Genomic DNA, 16,412 nt, shown 5'->3' with positions numbered 1-16,412 from the left:
TTTAGAGGGACTGCTCTAGATGGGAGCACTCCTAAGACTAAATAGACGTCACCAGAGAAAATAAAATCACAGCAAAGAAAGCAGACCAACCAAATACCAACTAAAGGCAAAAAATAAAATCAACTACCCACAAAAGCAGTTAAAGGAAGCACAAAAGAGCACAGAATAAAACAACCAACATATAAAGAATGGAGGAGGAGGAATAAGAAGGGAGAGAAATAAATAATGACCAGACAGTGTCTAAAATAGCTCAATAAGTGAGTTAAGTAAGACAGTAAGATACTAAAGAAGCTAACCTTGAACCTTTGGCAACCATGAATCTAAAGCCTGCAATGGCAATAAGTACATATCTTTCAATAATCACCCTAAATGTAAATGGACTGAATGCACCAATCAAAAGACAAAGAATAATAGAATGGGTAAAAAAGCAAGACCCATCTCTATGCTGCTTACAAGAGACTCACCTCAAACCCAAAGACTGTAGGAACAAAGACAGACTGAAGGAACAAAACAGCAGCAGGATCATAGAACCCACGAATGGACTAACAGTTACCAAAGGGAAAGGGACTGGGGAGGACGGGTGGGAAGGGAGGGATCAGGGTGGGGAAAAAGAAAGGGGGCCTTACGATTAGCATGTATAGTGTGGGGGGGCACAGGGAGGGCTGTGCAACACAGAAGACAAGGAGTGATTCTATAGCATCCTACTACGCTGATGGACAGTGACTGTAATGGGGATTGTGGGGGGGACTTGGTGAAGAGACCCTAGTAAACATAATATTCTTCATGTAATTGTAGATTAATGACAACAAAATTAATTAATTAAAAAAAAAGAGAGAAGACTGCTTTGGAGAATCTGATAGTTCTTCTAAAGATTAAACATCTGCATGACCCAGCAACTCCAAACAAGGTATGTATGCAGAGGAAATGCAAACTTATGTCCATTTTTCTCATCTTGCAAGATGGTGGGTGCAAAATCTGAGAGGCTGGATACCAAGGAGGAGTAACCTGAAGCCAGGGAGGCTGGTGCCGGTGGCAAGGCGACGAGGCAAACCTCACGGCAAACGCCCAAGAAGGGGAAGCCCCACTGTAGCCGAAACCCTGTCCTAGTCGAGAGGAATTGGCGGGTGCTTCCGATCGCGATGCGCTCACCAAAGGCTACAAACAAGAGGAAGTATTCAGCAGCTACATCCAGGATTGAAGAGAAAGAAGAGGAATTTCTTGCTACTGTCAGAAAAACCGGATGGTGATGACAAGAATGAAGGTACCCAGGCGGTTAAACTTCACAAAATGCCTAGATGTTACCCTGCTGAAGATGTGCCTCGGCGGCTGTTGAGCCACGGCAGAACCCTTGAGTCGGCATGTGAGAAAACCGTGAGCCAGCACCGCTCCCGGGACCATTCTGATCATGCTTACTGGGCGCCACAGAGGCACGATGGTTGTTTCCCTGAAGCAGCTCAACAGTGGCTTCCGTGCTTGCCTGGACCTGTGATCCTCAAACAAGTCTCCCTGCGTAGAACACACCAGAAATTTGTCATCTCTACCTCCACCAAAATTTATCTCTGCGAAAATCCCAAAACCTCACTGATGCTTCAAGAAGAAGCTGTGTAAGGCCACGCACCAGGAGCTGAGGTCTCAACACAGAGAAAGAGAAACACGAGCTGGCAGAACAGCGCAAGGTGGATCAGAAAGCCATAGACTCACAAATTCTGCCAAAAATCAAAGCTGTTCCTAAGCGCCAGCGCTACATCCGCTCTGTGTCTACTCTCCCAGTCCTCACAAATTGGTGTTCTAAATTTCTTACAAAGAACCTAATGAAATAACTGATCCATTAAAAATAAATAAAACATATGTCCATCCAAGAACCTGTTCACATGTGTTCATAGTGGCATTATTTGTAATAGCCAAAAGTGGAAACAACCCCAATGACCATCAGAAATAAAAGGAATGAAATACAGATTTATGTCATAATATGGGTAAACCTTGAAAACAGTAAGCTGATGGAAAGAAGCTGTCACAAAGGACCACGTATTGTATGAATCCTTTTACATGAAATACCCAGAATACGTGAATCTGTACAGACAGAAAGTAGACTGGTGGTTGCCTATGGCTGAGGCTCAGTGGGAGGTTGAGTAAAAATGGTAATAGTTATGAAGTTTTCCTTTGGGGATGATGAAAATGTTCTAATACTGATTATAAAGATGGTTTCCACAACTCTATGAATATACCCAGATCTATCAATTGTACACTTTAGATAGGTGAATTGTTTGGTAGTGAATTATATCAGTAAAGCTGTTACTAAAAAATAAAAATTAAGAGACAAGCTATTGACTGGGGGAAAATGTTTGCAAATCACGTATCTGACCAAGGACTTACTCCATAATATATGAAGAAACCTCAAAACTAAACAATAAGTAAACAATTCAGTTTTAAAGTGGGCAAAAGATGTAAACAGACATTTCAAAAAAGAGGATACACAGATGGAAAATTAGCAAATGGAAGATGCTTTGACATCATTAGCTATCAGAAAAATGGCCCAAACAGAAAATAGTGAAATACCAAGCACATAAGAATGTAGAGCAACTGGGGTACTCATACATTGCTGAAAGTAATGCAAAATGATTCAGCTAGTCTGGAGGCCAGTTTGGTAGTTTCTTATAAAACTAAACATGCAATGACCATAGGACCCAGCAAATGTAGTCTTGAGCATTTATCTTGGAGAAAGGACAACTTACATTCACACACTAAAAAATATACACAAATGTTCATAACAGGTATACTATTATATAGCCAAAAGCTGGAAACATCCCACATGTTTTTCAATAGGTGATTAGCTAAACAAACCTATTTAACTTTATTTAAATGCCATGGAATAATACTCAGCAAAAAAAAGGAAATGAACTATTGATCCATGCAAACATGCAACAAATTGAATGAATTTCCAGTGAATAATGCTGAGTGATAAAAGCAAATACCAAAGGTTTCATACTATATGGCTCTATAAGGCTCTGTTCATATTACATTTTCAAAATTAGAGAATGGTGAAAGATTGGGGATTACTAGCAGTTAAGGTGTGGGTAGGAGGTAAGTGGGTGTGTTTATGAAGGACATGAGGGATCCTCCTTTTGATGGAGCAGTTGTTTATCTTGACTGTAGTAGAAAATACATAAGCCTACACTTGTGATAAAATTGTAGAGATACACATACATACATACGTACATACATAAGCACAAATGAATGAAAGTCAATGGGAGAATTCTGAATAAGATTGGTGGGTTGTGTATCACTGTTTCCAGGTGATGAGAATGTACTATAGTTCTGCAAGCTGTTATAACTGAGAGAAACTAGGTAAAGAGGACATGGGGTATCTATTATTTCTTACAACTGTATGTGAATATACAATTATCTCCCTAAAAGTTTTAATTTAAAAAGGGGCAAAAGTCATGAACAGACAACTTTGCCAAAGAGGATATAATAACAGCAAATAAAAAAGGATGTCCATCGTATGCTAATAGGGAGATGCAGGTTGAAACTGGGGTGAGATACCACTGCACCCTGTTAGCATGGATGACATGAAAACATGATGCCGAGTGGTAGAGACGTGCAGAGCAACTGGTGGGGATGCAAAATAGCTCAGCCATTCTGGAAAACTTTTTGGCAATTTCCTATAAAGTTATAAAAGTATAGTATGACCCAGAAATCCCACTCCTATGTATCTTCTCTAGAGAGATAAAAACAGGCTCCCACAAAAAAACATGTGCACAAATATTTACAGAAGCTCCCTTAATAATCACCAGAAAATGGGAACAACCCAAATGTATTCAACAGATGAATGGACAAGCTGTGGTCCATTCATACAATACAGTATTATTCAGGAATAAACTCTCAATACAACAACTTGGATGAATCTCGAAAACATTGTACTCATTCAAAAGGTAACATACAGTATGATTCCATTTACATAGAATTTTCAAAAAGAATTTATATAATATTTACATCTCGGGGATGGAGAGCAGATCAGTGGTTGCCAGAGTTAGTAGACTGGGGAGGGGCGACTACGAAGGGATAGTAGGCAGGAGTTTGGGGAGGTGATTGAAGCTCTGTGCCCTGGATAAGTGATTGTTACACAAATCTATACATGTGTTAAGTAAAAATAAATAGAACTATTATTATTTGCAGATTACATAGCTACCTGCAGTTATCAAGAGAATCAGTAGACAACTAAGAGAAAACCGAACAACTAAAAGAGTTAGTGTCTTCCTGGATAGAAGATGAATATATAAATCAGTTACATTTCTGTTTGCCAGAAAAGTTAGAACATGTAATTTATAAAGCTGTTCCAAAAAAGTAAATTGTTCAAGGATTAACCTAACAGAAGATATACAAGACCTTAACAGGAAAAAATACAATTAAAATACATTAAAGAAGACCTAAATAAAAACTCTGCTCACGGATGGGATGTCTTCAACTCACAGAGCCATATTTTCTCAGTCAACTTATAAACTCAATGCACTTCTATTCAGAATGCCAACAGGACTTCTTGCAGGACTTGACAGCTGGTTTTATGACTCACGTGAGAGAGGACAAGATCAAGAATAGCCAAGACAGCTTCGAAGAGCAGCAAATGAGGGAATTCCAGGCCTAGAGTTCTTTGGGAAGGAAATTAAGGTTTATAGTTTCAACTTCTTCAAAATTTACCAGTCTGTTTTGTTTTCTGTCATGTTCCAATCTGGGTATTTTCTCTTTCTCCAGAAATTTAATACTTAAAAAAATTTAATCTAGACTTTCAAGTGTATTCCTTTAAGGTTTCCTATAATATGTCTATTTCTCTTGTATTCTCCTTTTTGAAATTCTTATTTTGTGTTTTTTATGTTCATTTTTCATTACCAATCCTGGTAGAGGTTGGTTTCTCTTGTGAACCTTTCCAGTGACTTAACTTCGTTTTGTTGTTTCATATTTTATTGTTTCTCCTTTCATCTTTGCTTTTTCCTTCTTGTATCTCCTTTCCAACTTCTCGCAGTAAAAGCTTGTTTTTTTAACAAATTTTAAATTATGAAACAACAACATGTATATACAAAAAATATAAATAAAATAACATAACAAACACCTGTTAAGTTTGTTAACAAACTGCCCAACTTAATAAATAAAACCTCGCAAGTGTACTTGGGGGTGATGTGCACCACTTCCCATCCTTAGTCCCTCCCCTCCTCCCGTCCAGAGGTGACCACTGTTGAGGGCTTGGTGTTTGTAGGGGCTTTTTGTTTGCTTGATTTTTGTAGTTAGCGTGTTGACTCAGGAATTTGATCACCTGGGTTCATAATCCACCTCCATGTGTTAGCTGTGTGGCCTTAGCAATTTATTTAACCCCTTTGTTTTTTTCAGTTTTGCTTTGTAAAATTAAAGTTAAAAAAAGCCCAATTTGTAAAGTTTTTAGGGAATTCAAATAATTAACATCTGTACAAGGCCTAAAACATCCTTGGTCTTACAGAAGCATCATGTAACTGCATGCATGTATTAATAAAGAATATATAGCATTATTTTGCATATTTAAATGTTTTATATATTTCATGCCATAGGATTTTTTTCTTCAGTTCATTCATTTTCAAATTGGAAAGGAAGATGCAAAGCTATCTCTTCATAGATGACATGATCTCATATTGAGAAAACACTAAAGAACTGGCAAAAATCGAACTATCAGAGTTAAATTCAACAAAGTTGGAGGATGCAAGAGCAAGTTGCAAAAATCAGCTGTATTTCTATATATTAGCCATGAAAAATCTGAAACGGAAATTAAGAAAACAATTCCACTTACAATACTATCAAAAAGAATAAAATATTTAGGAATAAATTTAACCAAAAAGATGCAATACTTGTATACTAACAACTATTAAACATTGCTGAAGGAAATGAAAAAAAGACCTAAAAAAGTAGAAAAACATCCCATGTTCATGAGTTGGAAGGCTTGGTACTGTTACGATGGCCGCAGTCCCCGAAGCCATCGCAGACTCAGTGCGATCCCTGCGGGAATCCCAGCTGCCTGTGTTATGGACGTGGGAAAGCCGGTCCTAAACTGGAATTGCGAAGGACTCCGAAAAGCCACAGAGCAAAGTTAGAGGGCTCAGTTCCCACGTCCAGGAGTACTGCAGATGCACGCGGCAATCAAGGCATTATAGCACTGCCACATAGTTAGGCATATATATCAGCCGAGCAGAAATGAGAGTCCGGGAATAAACCAATACATCTATGGCCAATTAAATTTTTTTTTTTCTGGTCAATTGATTTGATTTTTGACAAGAGGGCTAAGACCATTCAATGGGGAGAGAACAGTATCATCAACAAAGAGTACTGGGGAAAAGACATGCAAAAGAATCATATTGAAGCCTTACTTCACACTACATACAAAAACTCATTAAAAATGAAAAGATCTCCGTGTAAGAGCTAAAGCTATAAAACACTGAACTACATATGGGGAAATGTTCATGCCCTTGGATTTGGCAATGGATTCTTAGATAAGACACCAAAATCAAAAGCAGCAAAAGGAAAAATAGATAAATTGGATTTCATCAAAATAAAAAACTTCTGAGTTTCAAAGGGCAGTATTAAGAAAGTGAAAAAGAAAACTCAAGAATAAAATAAAATATTTGTAAATTATATATCTGATAAGGGTCAAGCATCCAGGATATACAGAGAGCACTTACAACTCACCAAAGAAAGATGAACGACCAAATTAAAAAATAGGACTTGAATAGACTTTTCTCCAAAGATACACATACGGCCAGTGAGGACATGGAATGATGCTCGACACCATTAGTCAGCGGGGAAATGCAAGTCAAAGGCACCGTGAAATAGCACATCTCAGCCACTAGGACTGCTGTAATGGTTTTTAAAGGGCAAATAAGAAGTGTCAGTGAACTATGGAGAAATTGGAACCCTCATACTTTAGTGATGGGAATTTAAAATGGTTTAGCCCCAGAGGAAAACATCCTGTCAATTTTTTAAATTACTATAATTAATAGGATTAATAGAAATAACATGAACCAATAATTCCATTCTTAGGCACATACCTAAAAGAATTAAAAGCATGTCTTGAAACAGAAGCTTGTACTAGAATGTTCTTATCAGCATCACTGTTCACAGTTGCCAAAAGGTGTAAACAACCCCAAGTGTTCATTGACTGAGGAATGGATAAACCAAAGGTCATCTACCCATATGATGGAATATTATTAGTCTGTAAAAAGGAATTTAGTAGTGATACATACCACTATGTATGAACCTTGAAAAGATTATACTAAGTGAAAGAAGTTAGGTCTCAAAAAGCCACATACTATATGAGTTCATTCTATGAAATACCTGGAGCAGACGAATCCAGAGGCAGAGGAGCAAAGGATGTGAGTGGCTGCCAGAGGGTGGGGGCAGGGGAGACCGGGGAGCAACTACTTAATGGTTTTCTTTTGGGATGATGAAAATAGTCTGGAACTAGAAGTGCTAATGATTGTAGAACTTTGTGAATATACTAAAAGCCACCGGACTGAACACCTTAATAACATGGTTAAAACTGAATTTTGTTACGTGAATTTTATCTCAATAAAAATTGAAAAGACATTAAAAACCTTTTGTATTTGGATTTTTAATTGTAAAGAAATGCATTCTTGTTGTATTTAGCAGAACAATACAGAAGTATAGTTAAGAAAAAGTTAATAATCTGGTGGCAGGGGCTATTTCTTGTGTCTTGGCTACTCAGTATCCACTCCCATTTCTTTGTTAGTAACACAGCATTTACATGGTTGTGGATGATAAGGTAATATGATGTGATATAACATGATGTGATGTGATAATTGTGACCAGCCTATTTCTCAGCTTCCTATGCAATTAATTGTAGTTGCAGGACTAAATCCTCAACAGTGAGATGTAAGGAGAAGATGTTTGGTGGAACTTCTAGGACGGCTTCCCCAGAGACGCACATGCATCTTCCACCGACCTCGCGGGAATGTAGACATGATGAGTAGAGCTCCTGCACCACCTTAGACCACAGGTGCCTCGAGGATGGAAGCCACTGGTAAGGATGGTGGAGCAGAAAGGTGGAAACCTAGGCTGACGACATGCTGTCAGCCTAGATCCTGATAATCTCTGAACTTGCTTTATGTTTAGGAAAACTAGACCTCCTGTTTTCTTATAACATCATTAAGTCGATCACTAACTCATACCATATACAATGATGAACTCCAGAAGAATTAAAAACTTAAAAGTTTAAAAAAGTTGAAGAGCTTAACTAAAAACTTAAAACTATCTGAAGAAAATAAAATGGGATATATTTGTGTATGTGGGATTGGGAAGAACTTCTTAAAACCTGAAGAGAACAAATCAACTTTAAGGCAGAAAATGTATTATTGAATTACATCAAAATTAAGGATTTCTGTTTAAAGAAGAGCAGCATAGTTCTATAATCATTACCACTGTCTCTTCCAGAATATTTTCATCATCCTAAATTAGGGAGAAATATTTGCAATGTCCATAACTCGCAAAGTTTATCTAGTTTATTCTAAGAACTGCAAATAATCAGGAAAAACTAAAACAAGTAGGCAGAGAATGTTAAAAGGTAATTTATAAAAGAATAAAAATAGCAGACACATTTATTTTAAAATGTGCAACTTCACTAGTAATCAGAGAAATGCAAATTAAGCTGAGATACCATTTCATACTTGTCAGATTAATGTAAGTTACAAAATTTGATTATACTAGGTGTTGGCTAGGATGGGGAGCAATCAGGAACCTTCATTTATTGCTGTTCGGGGCTGTAAACTGCTACAACCCTTTGGAAGAAGGTGGCAGTGTTAATGTATGTATCCCCATTACCCAGCATTCTCCCTCCAGAATGTATGAATACACACACACGTGATGGACACTCACCTGGGCCCATAAATGGGTATGCGCGTGAATGTTCACTGCAGCGTCGTTGCGAGAGTGGGAAATTCAGGCCAGCTATATGTTCATCCCTGGTAGAGTGGACAAATAAAATGTGATAGGTGGATATTCAGCATGAGCGATACTAAACTAAACATACACAGAGCAACACAAATATATCTTCTAAAACATAAGTGAAAACACTGTGAAAAAAAAAGGAGTTAAGTGGTGAGACACAAAATGAGAGCTCTGGCAAGTACTATTGATAAAATTTGAGACATTTACATTTACAAAACACAAAAAATATGTTTTACAAGGTTATAAAAAGTACCCAGACACTTAGTGTCAGCCGCATGGGACCACATAGGAGCCTGAGAGAGTGGGGAGGGGAATGAGAGTGGGGATTGGGGAGAAAGTGTAAAAAGGAATAAAAAAAAAATTTAATTTAAAAAGAGAAGCCTTGCAGAGACCAATGGTGACAGTTCGGAGAGTTGTCCATAAATGTGCCATAATTTACTGAATTCCCCACTGAGAGACCCTGAGGTTCTCTCACGTTTTGTGAATATGGATGTTGTACTCAAATAGACCTAGTTTCAGTGACCGCTGTTAGTAGCCATTCTCCTGGACATGTCATCTCATACCTCTGAGCCACAGCTCTTCTCTGTAGATCAGGAATCGTAACGTCTGCGTGGCGTAGCCGTCAGGACGCTGTAAACTGCTCGGCACAGCATTGGGCACAAGCCAGCACATAGGGCTGGCAATTTTGAGGGAATTCCTGGAGACAGATCCATGGGTCAGGAGCCCCGTGAGGTCGGGCCAGGCCCATTTGGCTCACCCCTGAAACCCACCAGCACGTGGCACCCTGCCACCCTCAGTGACTGTTCCCTTGAATGATGTGGATTCTAAATGAGCACTTTCAGAGGTAACATCTTCCATGACATCTAAAGACCTAATCAGGTTGCCAGTCACTTTTCCATGTCCATTTAGTATCATCTGTAAATGATTCCTCTTTACACAGCATGTATAAGTGTCTAACGTTCAGGCCCCTAATTCATAGCCTATGTTAGGGCCAGAGATCGTGAGAAGCCCCTTTCCCCCCTCAAAACACTCAAGGACAACATCTCCCAGATGATGAGTCAAGATTGCCAGCTGCCCCTGCCTCGGATGGCCCGTTCATGCCAGGTGGGGACAGGGGCACTGGGATCACCACTGTTCAACACCAACCAAGTCGTGGGATCACGTTATGCTCAGCCTGCAAGACAGCCTAAGACCATCTGCTCCAGTGGCCAAAGAAAGCACTTAAGAACTAAGTAAGATCATGTGACGGTAGCTTGAAAAGGATAAAATGATATGATTAGTAATTATTTTAGGAATGGAGTTATTCTTAACACTATTTCAGTTAGTAATGTGTGTTTGGGGAGGGAGTTCAGGCGAAGGTGCAGTGAGTCAGCTCATCAGGGACGGCCTTCCTGTGTTCTGGCCAAGTGGGGGCGGGGGGTGGAGGGTTTGTGCTCATTGCCTGTGGGGGACAGGGATCCCCCTTGGGCTCTGCACAGTGTGCCAGAGCAGCCGGGCTTCAGGCAGCAGAGCCAAGCTCCTCGGGGCCAGTGCAGCCCCCAGGCTAAAAGCCTGATCCCAGCCCAGCCGGCCTCCATCCTGCCTCCTGCCGCACCCGCTCTTCCACTCGCTCCACCAAACACCCGGGCCAGGGAGACAGACATGGCCGAATCCTGAAGCCAAAGGTGTATTTTCATAAACAATCACAGGCGTTTATTAATGACGATGCCAGGGTACAGGAAAGAGAGGCAAAGAGGGAAAAAAGATGTGAAAAAGTAAAGAGCAGTTGGGGAAGGAGAGAGAAAAAGGAGAGTGGGAAATGGCCTTTTAAAGGTGCTGAGTTTGGGTTCTTCCTGCAAGGCTGGGGGTGACATGGTATTAGAGCCCCAAGCCCATTTGTGACCTTCTCAATTAGCTAAGAGATGAGATAGGAAGGAAAAGTATTTAAAATGCAAAGGGGAATTTTAAAACTACAAATGAATTACTCTTTAACAAAAGTCATCTTAGAATGGTCTGGGAGAGAAGCTGGAAAATTCTTAACCGGACTAAAATGGACCCTTTTATGTGCACATCTGTGTCCTTAGGAACAAAATCCTCAAGCAGAAAGGGGCCCCTAGAAGACTCAGGCATATCCCAGAGCCTTTGGGCTGGCCAGTCTCTAAGCACATCTTTTTTGTTGCCAAAGAGTTCGCCAATATGTCATGATGCTAAAATCTCAGTGTCAGACACAATTTCTCTTGTTTTTAGAACCCTATTTTTGTTTTTCATTAATAAGGAGCATCTGCTCTGCAAGCACGGTCTTTAAAGTCCCATCAGAATAGTGACTAGATTAACTGGAAGAAAAACCAAAGCCTCCCTTAAATCACTTCTTGAACAAGCTGATGCCTTGGTCGTTCTCATAGGACCTGTTTCCTCCTGCTCCTTCTATAAAAATGCACATGACCCGTGTCCTCTTTCAGATGTCAGGCCGATCAGGTAAGACCCTCCGGGAGGAACCCCCAGGCCGTACTCCGCAGGAAGCTTACTTCCAACACTCTGTCCCAATTTCCCTTTTGTGACACCCACTGCAAACTGCCTTCCGCTTTCGGAGACACTGTAACAGAGAGAGCTACTCCGGGAACACCCAGACTTATCCAGCCTTTTCCATTCTGAGTTTGTGGTGTTGAATTTTTATATGTATTTGATGTACTTACTGCCATGAATTTAGCCCTTCTTCTAGTTCATAAGATGCTATGCTCATTAGAACTGACATGTGAGCCAGGCTCATGGTCCATGCAGCCAGGATTCTTTTTCCAACAGAAATCACTTTTAGTTTTTAGGATCTTGGTTGTCTTCCCTGACGTGAATGTCAAAAGTTAGAGTCCCTTCCAGACAGCATAGATTCCCCTTAATTTTCATGATTTACTCTGCTTCTTAAATTTCAATATTTTTAACTCTCTTGGCTCTTAGGAGTAATAATTATGTGAGCCATGAACTATTTATTTTTTTCTTTCATTGGTCCTATAGTTACCTCTTTTAAGATTCAAAATCCCCATCTCTAATTCTTGAATTCTAGTCTACATTGTAAACCCGTATTTCCAATTCTGACCAAGTCATCAAGAAAAGATTAATTTAGAATTTACATGCAAAATGGGCACAAAACGAATTCTCAGGAATATCACTGTCAAACATCTCCCAAATAAATGAGGTATTTTAAATAAAACATATCTAAAAGCTTCTCTACCAGGATCGGAAGTTGAGGATTAGACTTTGCTTCTGTTTTTCGGTTCCCCCTTCCCTTTACTGGTCTGGCTAATACTAAGGCAATGCTTGAATTCTGAGCATGTGCACTTGTGTATGAGGAGTACTGCAGCTCAGGAGCCGTTTCCACGATAGGAGAAAGCCCGCCCCCAGTGGCCAGTGGAGAGCTGCTGTGAAATCAGGGAGAAGGGGCAGCAAACTTGGGGCAGGCGAGCAATGAGAACATGCAGATTCTCTTTCAGAATCAAGTCTTGCCTCTTTTTTCAATATTCTGATCATTTAAGCCAGGCCAAGATGGGAGCCATCTATGCATCGTAAGAACAATTCCTAAAAATCATTGTGTACCCAAACAGCCTCTCCCTGGGTGCTCCCATGCCTAAAATGCCCTATAAATGGCGTACCCTTTGTGTTCAGTACTTTCCTCTCGAGGCTCCTCCTAAAATGCAAAAAGTGCTGGATCAGCTTAACCTTCCCAGGTTAGAAGAGACCCTGGAAGGGAGCAAAACACCCTGAAGAGTAGTCGAGGTGCTGAATTCAAACTTGATGTTACGGCCACGTTGGCTTGTGGGGTAGAGAGGTTGTCAGGCTCAGGCCGAGAATCTAGCTGGTCTGGCATTTTCTCCAGAACTTTTTGAGTGGCTGATGTCAACAGCTTCCCACTTTAGGCATAGCTAGGGAGAAGAAGTCTTTTCCATCTTGGCTGGTCTATTCCTGGGCTACAAACTGCTCTGTAGGCATAGCGCAGGGACTGAAAGAAATTCTGGAATGATTGAGCACCAGCCACCCACAGACCAACAACTCGTGGAAGAAGATGGGCAGTGTCTGCCTGCTTCTTTCCCCTAGAGGAATGCAAGAGGGCAGGCACTTCTCCCAGCAGGAGACGGGGAGATGGATATCAGGGAGAACTTCTGAATGGAAAGAGGAGCTATCTGATGGCAGCTCAGTTCCTCAGCTCCCTTAAGGTGTAAATGAGAAGCATAAGTAGTTACCTCTTCCTAAGGTAGTAGGTTGAGGTATGAAGGAGGATTGAAAAGTAGTTTGAACTCCTTATCATCCCTGACTCAATACAGGGACTCAATTGTTGACCTAGACAAACAGACAAGTGGAAGGGATTTCCCTCCTGACTTCTGAATGGAATTTAGCATCAAGATCTCCAGTATTTTTGCTACTTACTGTTGAAAAGAACAGTTCTTGGGGTCTTCAGCCATAAGATGTGGTCACGTGGTCCTGCAGGTACACCAGAACCAGCTAAGCATGCCTGCACAGTTCCCTTGAGCATCTCCTCTCAAGCCTGTTCTTGGGTGTGGACGCCAGGGTCCTTGGGGAGCATGTCTTGGTCCAGAGAAAGAGGCGGAGCATTCCTTCTACTCTTCAGTGTCCCGACCTTCGGTAGACAGCTGACCCAAGGCATCTGTCTGTTTCAGATTCATTTATTTATTAGTCAATAATAAAAGGGCTCTGGTTTATGATCTTCAGCAAAGCTTAGGTCTTGCCCAATGGAAGACATGGTAATTGGCCCATTATTAACAAGAGCTAATTTTAGTTAATGAGATAGTAAGAATTACTCATGATTTAGAGACGGGCCTAGTGGTCACATGACTCTCTTCTGAAATCTTCTACTTCCCATTGTTAAATATGGTACCCATTCACTGATTTGACTCCTTTTTGGGTAAACATTTTGTATCTCTCTAGCCTGTTCCACCTAAACTTACTTCGGCTTATGTGAAGTTTTGTTTGTTCTGTATTTACCTCCTCTAACTCACATATTTGTATCTTCTGTATTTGGGGAATGACTATATTCCCTCTTTCCATTCTTTTCATGATTTGATAAACTCATGTTCTTCCCCAAACTTCATCTTTCTGGATTAATAGTTTTCACCTGGGAAGGGAAGAATATAAAAGAAACGGGAGGAAATTTGCCAGAAACATCTGGGCTTTTCCAAACACAGTGAATCTGCTCCCTTTTTCCCTGAGATTATCAAAACCTTGGCTGGGGAAATCTGTATTTTGAGAATTTCCATTTGTAAATGTAATGGCCAACACCCTCTATGCTGTTGTAAACACTATGCTGAATGGAAGAACCCTAATTTTTTTGTTTTTCATAAGGCGCAGCCTTCATTTCTGTGATAGTTCATGTTTGATACTCAGGCGGAATAGTTCCCAGTCATTGTGGGACCTTCAGTGGTTGGGGTTGCAATGAAAGTTCACAGTCATAAAAATTAAATTGGTGCTGAGCTCTGAAGCCCGGAGAACTGTTAGACCCTCCCTGATACAGGTCAGCCTTATCCAGTAGCTTCTTACTTGCTTATTTCCCAGTGGTTTTCCCTGGACAGATTGCTCACGTGACTGAAGACAACCAGAGATGGAAGGGGCCAACAGCAGCTTCTGGGAGGGCTTCATTCTGATGGGTGTGTCTGACCATCCCCGGCTGGAGATGACCTTTTTCACTGTCATCCTCTGCTCTTACTTGCTGACCCTAGTTGGGAACTCGGCCATCATTCTGCTCTCCCGCCTGGATGCCCGGCTTCACACACCCATGTACTTCTTCCTCAGCAACCTCTCCTCCCTGGACATTGCCTTTACTACTAGCTCGGTCCCCCAAATGCTTATCAACTTATGGGGACCAGACAAGACCATCAGTTTTGGTGGCTGTGTGACCCAGCTCTATGTTTTCCTCTGGCTGGGGGCCACTGAGTGCATCCTGCTTGTGGTGATGGCATTTGACCGCTACGTGGCAGTTTGCCAGCCCCTGCACTACACCGCCGTCATGAGCCCTCGGCTCTGCGGGCTGCTGGCTGCCATTGCCTGGCTTGGGGGCCTAGGCAACTCTGTGATCCAGTCAACGTTCACTCTGCAGCTCCCACTGTGTGGGCACCGGAGGGTGGACAGCTTCCTGTGCGAGGTGCCTGCCATGATCAAGCTGGCCTGCGGAGACACGAGTCTCAATGAGGCTGTGCTCAATGGCGTGTGCACCTTCTTCACTGCTGTCCCTCTAAGCATCATCCTGGCCTCCTACTGCCACATAGCCCGGGCGGTGCTGAAGATCCGCTCGGCCGAGGGCCGGAGAAAGACCTTCAACACGTGCCTCTCCCATCTGGTGGTGGTGTTGCTCTTCTATGGCTCGGCTATCTACGGGTACCTGCTTCCAGCCAAGACCGGCAACCGCGACCAGGGAAAATTCATTTCCCTCTTCTACGCCGTGGCCACGCCCATGGTGAACCCTCTCATCTACACTCTGAGGAACAAGGAGGTGAAGGGGGCGCTGAGGAGGATGCTGGGGAAGGGAAGAGAAGCTGGCTGAGGGAGGGAAAACATCATTCACTGCGTCTTCCTCCCTACACACTGCAGCCCTACCCCCCCTGGCCAGGTGAACCCGGGCACTAACCCCAGTACTACCAAGGCATGTTCCTGACAACACTAAGCTGCTGGGACACGGTTAGTGTTATTTCTAATGTTTGACACTATTTAAGAAACATATTCTACCACGGACTACAGATAACAGGGCAGATGTGTGTAACCAACGGCTCTAAACTTGTCAACTTAGTACAGACCAAGCTCACTGTCTGTTATCCACATGTTATTACATATTTATTGTGTGTAATCAAGCCATTCATTATTTTAAGTATTTAATTAATTATTAACAATGGATAATTATAAAATCTATTTAATAAATGTGTTACATGTAATAAATATTAAATTTTTTATGTTTCTGGTATTTCTAGGGAATTTTGTACTTCTCTGAAGAAAGCACCTCCACTGTCGACAATGATAAGGAACAATAGCATGTCTTACGTGCTGCTCGGGGAGGGGGAATGGTAAAACCATTTTAGCATTACTTAGTAAAGTTAATATTGTGTATACCTAACAGTGTGCATCCTCTATCATTTACTGTAGGGATAGTCTTTCACAGATACAGCCGATATATGTACAAAATTGTTCATAGCAGCATTGTTTATAATAAGCAAAAGTCAGAAACAACCCAAATGCCCACTAATAGGAGAAAAGATAAATGAAATTGTGGAAGTCATGTGGTGGAATACTATATACAGCAAGAAAAATGAATAAAATACAGTTATATACATCAATTTGGATATAGTTCACAAATGTAATGTTAAGTGAAAAAAGAAAGTTGCATAAAATGTAAGACACAAAAACTTCCTGCAGCCATGTAAGAAGAGGTCATTATTTGGATAATAGAAAGAAGGGTTACCCTGGAA

The 16,412-nt window shown here is 41.1% G+C and overlaps 1 protein-coding gene and 1 pseudogene across 1 annotated transcript; both read left to right on the top strand.

Annotated features, from left to right (window-relative positions):
* The first annotated feature begins 661 nt into the window (after window positions 1-661).
* Window positions 662-7,584, top strand: LOC118973563 (large ribosomal subunit protein eL6 pseudogene; annotated as a pseudogene).
* Window positions 7,585-7,936: 352 nt separating this feature from the next.
* OR2C1 (olfactory receptor family 2 subfamily C member 1) lies at window positions 7,937-16,250 on the top strand. The gene is made up of 2 exons (XM_073214630.1): window positions 7,937-8,053; window positions 14,529-16,250. The coding sequence occupies exon 2, from the start codon at window positions 14,558-14,560 to the stop codon at window positions 15,494-15,496; it is 939 nt and encodes a 312-aa protein (XP_073070731.1). The 5' UTR covers window positions 7,937-8,053; window positions 14,529-14,557; the 3' UTR covers window positions 15,497-16,250.
* The last annotated feature ends 162 nt before the right edge of the window (window positions 16,251-16,412 follow it).

Source organism: Manis javanica, chromosome 10 (genome assembly GCF_040802235.1).
Source record: "Manis javanica isolate MJ-LG chromosome 10, MJ_LKY, whole genome shotgun sequence".
NCBI classification, from domain to species: Eukaryota; Metazoa; Chordata; class Mammalia; order Pholidota; family Manidae; genus Manis; species Manis javanica.
Note: the sequence above shows the minus strand (reverse complement) of the source record. Positions and strands in the feature narration are given on the sequence as shown.

What these genes read in the sequence shown, in the direction of transcription:
- OR2C1 (XM_073214630.1), top strand. Translation starts at nt 14,558, where the DNA reads ATGGAAGGGGCCAACAGCAGCTTCTGGGAGGGCTTCATTCTGATGGGT.